The sequence below is a fragment of the Nicotiana sylvestris genome, chromosome 7 (genome assembly GCF_000393655.2).
Source record: "Nicotiana sylvestris chromosome 7, ASM39365v2, whole genome shotgun sequence".
Taxonomy (NCBI): domain Eukaryota; kingdom Viridiplantae; phylum Streptophyta; class Magnoliopsida; order Solanales; family Solanaceae; genus Nicotiana; species Nicotiana sylvestris.
In genome coordinates, this window is record NC_091063.1 from 56,227,436 (window position 1) to 56,235,703 (window position 8,268).

The 8,268-nt window shown below is 35.2% G+C and overlaps 2 protein-coding genes across 2 annotated transcripts; one reads left to right on the forward strand and one right to left on the reverse strand.

The window, feature by feature from the left end:
• The first annotated feature begins 389 nt into the window (after positions 1 to 389).
• LOC104222587 (persulfide dioxygenase ETHE1 homolog, mitochondrial-like) lies at positions 390 to 5,218 on the forward strand. Its single transcript, XM_009773827.2, has 9 exons — positions 390 to 1,011; positions 1,592 to 1,720; positions 1,845 to 1,952; positions 3,053 to 3,187; positions 3,973 to 4,014; positions 4,136 to 4,195; positions 4,278 to 4,331; positions 4,750 to 4,774; positions 4,882 to 5,218. The coding sequence occupies exons 1-9, from the start codon at positions 778 to 780 to the stop codon at positions 4,971 to 4,973; spliced, it is 879 nt and encodes a 292-aa protein (XP_009772129.1). The 5' UTR covers positions 390 to 777; the 3' UTR covers positions 4,974 to 5,218.
• A 1,831-nt stretch (positions 5,219 to 7,049) lies between these two features.
• LOC104222588 (uncharacterized) lies at positions 7,050 to 7,792 on the reverse strand. Its single transcript, XM_009773828.1, has 2 exons — positions 7,529 to 7,792; positions 7,050 to 7,280 (listed from the first exon to the last, which is right to left on the reverse strand). Exons 1-2 carry the CDS (start codon positions 7,790 to 7,792, stop codon positions 7,050 to 7,052), a joined length of 495 nt encoding a protein of 164 aa, XP_009772130.1.
• Positions 7,793 to 8,268: the final 476 nt, after the last annotated feature.

Here is an 8,268-nt window from a genome sequence, read left to right on the forward strand (position 1 = left end):
AGCTACTCAGTTTCGCCAATACGTTCCTTCTTGAACACGACCTCGGCCTAATCGGCTCTTAGTTATCCTCTCTTCGGCAAGATTCCCTTGGTCAGATTTTGACCCATACAACAACGACATAGGCTAGCCAGTTTTCGGACTAGTAATTGAAAAATAGCCGGCATTTGCAAAGTCAATAAAAACTGGTGACTAATTTATGCGGAGATAAAATCTGGACAAAAAAACCCTAGTTGAAATACGAAAAGTTCCAACATAATATGTTGGATTATAGGGCTCCTACGTATAACCTTCCAGTATATTTTGTTGGAACTCAAACACATTATGAAATTCAAACATGTTATGTTGAAATGACATATATAAAAATTGTAACTCCGACATATTATGCTGATTTTTGTTTTTTTTTTTTATATTAAAAAATGACTAAATTTCAATTACTTCTCAAATTGTAACTAATTTTCAATTAGCAGCGGCTATTTCTGATTTTTTTTCCCTAGCGTTTAGAGCATAAATTAGGCCCTAAGCTTGCAGTTGCTCAAGGCCAATGGAAAGCCGAGAATATGCAGTTGGACAGTTGACACAGTGAAAACAAGCGCCCATGGGAAGTTGCTACTGATACTTCAATGACACTGTTCTTGTAAAAGACGGAAACCCCAAAGCCAATAATCATTGAGATGCGTGCAAATCAATCACCCACCCAACAACCTTAAAGAAGTGGGAAAAAAACTCAAGCTTCTTTGTTACGGATCTTTCGTTTGATATTATCGGCAAAAATAAAAGATGATTCTGAGATTCCGATGTTGTCGCTTGTTCGCATCACCTTTTGATACTCCTTTAATTCGCCCCTTCAAACCCAAACAGCATTGGGCTTCTTCTCTCATTCGCGCTCAAATGGGTTCATATTCAACGACGTCGTCCTGTCCTAAACTAGTGTTTCGTCAACTTTTTGAGAAAGAATCATCTACCTATACTTACCTTCTTGCTGATGCCTTGCACCCCCAAAAACCCGCTCTGGTAAATCTTATTTATCCCTCTTTATTGCTCATTTAAATTTCTTTTCTCTTATGATTCTATGGCTATCTTGTAAGTTGTAACGAATTTTATGGCACGCCTTGGTGTAAGACTGCGTGCATCCTACCCTTCCCAGAATCCAGAACCCACTTGTGGGATTACACTTTGTTGTCGTTGTTGTGTTACTTATAGTTCATGTCTTTATGAGTTTAGCTTAGTAAAACTAATATTTGAAGCTGCATTTCTGGTCAACATCTGGAATAAACCCCAATATCTGACGAAAAGCTTGTAGTAGCTTATTTATGAAGATAGTGAAAGGTAGTGCAGCTTATTTAATAGGCTTTTTCAATTTTTTGCTTGGGGGAACAGTTAAACTATAGCACAAACTTCATTAGCTGCATCGATTTGTTAGTCTATGATTATAATCTATAAGTTGAACTTTTAGATTAACATTGCATAGTAAATTGAAGGAACTAAGATTGAATTAGTTCAATTAATCGTAAATGCCTCTCACTATGTGCTAATTGATTTATGTTACACATTGTGATTAAAATATTGACTGACGAAATTAATCCAATTGCAGCTGATTGACCCAGTTGACAAAACAGCGGATCGTGATCTTGCACTTATTAAAGAACTGGGTTTGACGCTTATATATGCTATAAACACACATGTGCATGCCGATCATGCCACTGGCTCTGGCTTCATCAAGGTTGGCATTAATCTTCTTGAATTTGGTAATTGATTAGTTTATTTGTAAATGAATATTTGCTTGGTACTGTTTTTTCATTCCCCTGCTGAGTCATGAAGCTTCATTATGATTTTCAATCTCGCAGACGAAGCTCCCCGGTGTGCAGTCAATCATTTCCAAAGCAAGCAATGCAAAAGCTGATCTTTTTGTTGAACCTGGTGACAAAATCCACTTCGGTGATATTTTTCTGGAGGTATGCAGACATCAAAAGTCATTTAACTTTTGATTTTTCCAAATGGTTTAGAGGTAGAAAAGTTATAATGGTATGGTTCTAATACATTTCCTTTTGCAAGGAAAAGTTAGCTCATCGCTAGGAAAATCACCATGTTCCAAATGTCTGAACACTCGTGCTATCTTTGGGGCTGCGCCTAGAAGGTTTTTGAACAACTCACAAATTCACGACTATCGCTAACCTTTGCTGATTATGCTTTAGTCATCTGTAATCTTGGAGAATGAGTGATTTTGTTTTGAAATAAGATGAATTGTTTTAATATTCCTCCTTATTGTGGGCCTAGTCACCATCAAATTTTGAATATAGAATGAACTTGAATTTTTTTTTTTTTTTTTTATGTAGTTACTTCATAGGCACTTGGTTTGTTAGCAAGTTTTATTTGAAAAGCATTAGTGCTTTAAATGTTGATTCTGTGAAAATTAAGTGTCTGAATTGTGGTTCCCCTTCACTCCAATGATATATGTACTAACTGTATGACTGCTGTGTTTGGAAATCTTTCTGAGAAGGGAAATTGGAATTTTGGTGGGTAATTATTTCAATTCATTGATGAAGATGTTGGGGATGTCTATGTTTAACATCGTGAGTGCAACATGGAATTCGAGCATCTTGGCAGATACAATTGCTTTAACATTCATTTGCATTTCATAGTAGAATAATTAGGATGCTCAGTTTTAACTCTTGGTACAAATCTGTTTGCGAGAAATGTTCATAATCTTATTAGTTTCCTGTTTGGTCTTTAAGCACTGATATGCTTCGCTTAGTGAAATGTCAATAATAGAATTAATACCCCCCCCCCCCCCAACCCTTCCCCAGGATTTTCTTCAACCGCATTCTTTTCTAGCTCATCTCAGCGTGTAACTGTTGGATCTCCCTCTTTAAGTATCAACTATCACTGTCTCCTTTTCCCCATCTCTGTGCTATTCATCTTCGGCCAAGTAAAAGTGTACAAAGGGAATAAACGCCAAGCAATCAACTAAACTAGGTTGTGGTGCACGCATTGAAGCTGGAAGTTACCTGTAGCGTTTGAGATGTATTCTAATGCAATAGTGCTGTCATTGCAGGTTCGTGCAACTCCTGGTCATACACTAGGCTGTGTAACCTATATTACGGGAAATGGATCCAATCAACCTCATCCAAGGATGGCCTTTACTGGTGATGCCCTTTTGATACGTGGATGTGGAAGGACAGACTTTCAGGTACACCGTCTTTATGCAGTATGCCATGCTTTTTGCTGACTTTTACTGGACCTTTGAGTAAAGGGAAAGCTTGATAGTGTGTACTGCTTATTTTATTTATCTGATAAATGCTAAGATTTAACAATGCAGTTAGATAGATCAAGAATATTCTTTAGCAACAGGGATTGACCAGAAAAGAAAGGAGAAGAAAATTATAGGAAAATGTCAAATGTCTAATTGATAACGTCATATTTGGTCTTGATAATATCCTTACATGAGCTTTTGGGACAGAGAAAGGTACAATCCAAGATATTATCATTCTTATCTTGTATGTCTTCAGTTCATGATACTGAATTGGAGCAAATTATTTCAGATGCAAATGCGCTCGCTCTATAATTGACTAGGTCCACATTCTCTTTTCTTTTCTAAATAATTTTGCATGTATATTGCCAAAGTAATATGGGACTAAGATGATCCTAAATGGAGGATCATATAGCTGAATTTAACTTGCTTGGGATTGAGGATTTGTGTTTTTTACTTATTGTATATTGCCAAAGTACAATCTAATTGACCAAACAGTTTTAAGTCTTCTACAGAGATCAATGTAGTGGTTGTTACTGTTGTTGTTAACAGTATTAAGTCTTAATGCATCTAGTTTTACCTTACTTTGCCTCTCAACTTGTTTATGTTTTAGGAATATTATTGTGTTGCAAACCTAGAAGTCTATTTGCTTGGGTTAGAGGTGACATTGGAAAATGAAGTTTTCTGGCTTTTAATATTGGCACTTTCTTCTTACTTTATGACAGGGTGGAAGTTCAGACAAATTGTATGATTCAGTTCATTCACAGGCAAGGACATGAAACTATTATGTTTTTGTAACTTGAAAAAAAAAGTATTATGTTGCTTAATGTTCTCTTCTTTTTATTTTGTACCTTTTCTTTCTGATTCATCATCGGTTTCTGAGAGCAGATTTTCACATTGCCCAAAGACACGTTGGTATATCCTGCTCATGACTACAAAGGCTTCACTGTAAGGATACATCTATTACTTTTCACTATTTTTGATTTGCATATTTCTGGTGCTTGTTTACAAGTGTATGTTTCATTTTCAGGTCAGCACAGTGGGAGAGGAGATGCAATACAATCCACGTCTATCAAAAGATAAGGTACTTCCTATCCTTTATCAAAAAAAGAAAAGAAAAGAAGAAGATAAAGTACTTCCAAGTAAGAAGTTTTTTACCCTAGTTTCAAGATTGGGCTAAGTTTAGCTTTTTCTAGTTGAGAAGTGGAAATAGTTGCTGAATCTACATCCATCTGTAGTTGAAAACTTTGAATAGGAGAAGTTTCATGTGTGTGGCTAATAGTAATCTCAGAAAATACACTCGATGATAGTGTTGTTTTTCTCTCTTATTTGGTGTTCAAATTTGGAATTATCTTAGAGGCATCGAGTTTACTTCATTTGTGTAATTGCAAAACTCTGTTCCACAAAGTTTCACATATAAGCTGAAAGAATTTGTTGCTGCTTTGTCTTTTCCTTTTGAAACTAGTTAAGTACTCATATTTTTGTGAAACCTTTTTTTACAGGAAACATTCAAAGACATTATGCAAAGTGAGTAAGCCATTCTACCTCTCCCTTTTCATTTGTTACGCCTTTTTTCTCCTTATTTCCCTTTCACTTTGATATTTACTTGCTGATGATAGCATCTTTTATAACAGATTTGAATTTGTCATATCCAAAAATGATGGATGTTGCAGTACCAGCTAACATGGTTTGCGGGTTGCAAGAGACAAAATCTGAAGCATGCTAGTTTTGTTTTATCCTCTAATCAACGCCATGAATGTAAATGGGGTAGCAGGGAATACACGTCTAAAGTGAAAAGTTGAATAAGATATACCAATATAGTATTGAGAAACTATATTGTTTTAACTGATATGAATCTTGATTATATGATATACAGCCATTAGCTACATGAGTCTTGAGTATATGTATGGAACTTGATTTGTGAGAATAGTGATGGGAGTAATGAAAGTAAAATTATCTGCTGTGCTGTGATATTTGAATTATTGTGGCAAAACGACTGAGAGAGATGTATATCTGTGTTAAATATATGGGGGCAGCTGAAAATGACATATGATAAAGCAGACCATCTTGGATTAGCAGGTTGTCCTAGCCATTATTTGCTAATGCAAAAGAAATTAAAGACATGTAGAGCCCGTTTGGCCAAGTTGCCAAAACTACTTATTTTGGGGAGTGTTTTTGCTCAAAAGTATTTTTTGAAAAATTACAGTTTGTGTTGTTTGGCCAGTTCGTTTGAGAAGTACTTTAATAAGCAAATTGTGTTTGAACATTCTTTTCATAAAGTACTTTTGACTGTCAAATAACGAAAAAAGACAATACATATTCAATTTACGAGTAGTATAATATTTAAAAGAGAGAAATGAATTTAAATATTTCTTATAAAAATTAATTATTTTTTTTATTTAGTTGGAATATAAAATATAAAGTAAAAATATATATTAAAGATTTTAATCAATATAATAGTTATCCAAAGCAAACAATATTAGGTGTCCCATATTGCTTATTGTTTACGTTGATGATCTAAGTATATCAAATTATAGCCATTTAGTATAAATTTAGAATCTACTTTTCTTTTTTGGTTAAACTGGAATTTTTTATTTAACTAAGTGTAAATATGTACAACCACCCACTCATTGGACTCCAGAGTCGGGTCTCACAAAAATACCCTATCCTTCGTAACACTTAAGTTCCACAACTGGAACTCAGACCATATACTAATATGGATATCTATTTATCCTATCTAGTATTGCCCTCCATTTACAGTGTTTTTCTCCCGTAATGTGCAATTTGTAAGACAATTTCTCTAACTCTATTCCTATTCTCTTTCCTTGTATTTTGAAATATTCTGAGGTTCTTTTCCATCCATATGTGGTATACTGCTGCTGCGAATGCACTCCCCAATAATATTTTCCATTGTATGTTCGTGCTCCTTGTTTTTGTAGCCAGCCAATCGACCTCTTCCTGCCACCAACCTATTTGTCGGTTAATATCAAACAAGCTTAACATGTTCTGCCATATAAACTTAGAGTATGTGCACTCGAAGAACAAGTGATCATGTGTCTCTTCTTTATAAGTTGTACAAAGGACACAAGCATTGGGTACTAGTATCCCCCATTTGGTTTATCTGTCCACTGTTGCTAATCTCTGGTGAGTTGCCATCCACAAGGTGAACTGATGTCGAGGCAGAATGCCTTGTGTCATGTATAATGCCTTCCATGAAACCTTTGAAAACTGTGGTTGGATTGAGGTATATGATTTGTTGATAGTGTATTTCCCTTGAGCAACATATGTATTCAATTTATTGATTCCTGAAACTAACCATTTTCTAGCCTCGGAAATCTTCCTCACCAACCAGCTAGCCTAGCCTCGAAAATCTTCCTCACCAACCAGCTAGCCTGTTTAAGTGTATCCATGTTCTCTAAGTCCTTTGTCTTTATATAATAATTGTGGATCCACCTGACCCAGAGTTTATCTTTCTTTTGTACGCCCATAGTAATTTGCCTATTGCTGCTATATTCCATAGAATAAAATTGATGATGTTCAGCCCTCCTGCTATTTTTGGCCTACATATGGTGTCCCATGCAATAGGAGCTTTCTTACCTTCAATACCTCCATGCCAAAGAAAGTTCCTGCATATTCCTGTAACCATATCGTGCACCTTCTTTGGGAGAAGAAATACTTGTGTCCAATAAGTTTGCATTTCAAACAACACACTTCTAATTAGTTGAACTCATCTTGCATAGGATAAGAATCTAGCCGTTCACCATCTCACTCTCTCTATAATGTTGTCCACCAATAGCATACACTAACTGACAGTGAGCTTCTTTGAGGACAACAGAACTCTTAAATATTTGAATGGTAGGGCTCCAGTGGTGAAATGCAATTCCTTCAGTATTTCATCCTTGTATTGAGTCGATACACCTGCTACATACAATGAGCTTTTCTCCATATTTGCTTGCAATCCTGAGGCAGCAGAAAAATGTTCAAATTGTTTCATCATGAGATTAATAGACACCTTGTCTGCTCGGCAACACATCTACAAGTCGTCAACAAAGCAAATATGTACCACTCCCAACTTTGAACATTTAGGATAATAGTTGAAGTCTGGATTTGATTTAAGCTGTTTCAAAGATCTAGTCAAATATTCCATCACCAATATAAATAGGTAAGGTGACATGGGGTCCCCCTGCCTCAACCCTTTTCTTGCTTGAAACCTAGGTGTTAAGCCTCCATTAATCAGTAGAGCATAAGTAACCGTGCTTACACATTCCATAATGAGATTACCATTTTATATGGAATCTCAAGTTCCATCATAAGATAACTCAAGAAGCTCCATTCAACAGAATCATAGGCCTTTCTAATGGCCACCTTAATCATGCATCTTGGTGATACCGCTTTCTGTGTATATCCTTTGATAAGTTCATGAGCTAGTATTACATTGTCCAAAATGTTTCTCCCTTCTATAAATGCAGACCGGGAAGGCCCCACCAGGCAATCAACAACCATTTTCAGCCTAGCAGTAAGTATCTTAGCTATAATTTTGTACATTGTAGAGCATCAAGCAATAGATCTGAATTCTTTTACATAATTTGGATTTTCCACCTTAGGTATGAGCGTGATAGTGATACAGTTGATCTCCCTTAGCAGTTTCCCTATTTCAAAGAATTGCAGTACTGCTTGTAGACATGTAATTTTTGATCCTCCCCGAGATTTTACACATTTTAGCTTTTAAATATTTAGTTTAAGTCTAATGTCGCTATTTTAACTAGTTTTAACTCTTTTTGTTTTATTTTATCTTAAAATTTAAAAATCACAAAAATATTTACGTATTTAGATATTAGTCTTGTTTTCGTCACAAAATAAATTTACAAAACAATATGTCTCTACTTTAACTTGGGTTTTCAATAAATAAGTTAACAATCTTTCGTTAGTGTCTTTTTATTTCAATTTAGTTATTTGGTTTTACATATATAGAGTTAGACTAGAAATAGTTAATTAATATTTTTATTTTATATTTTCCAGAA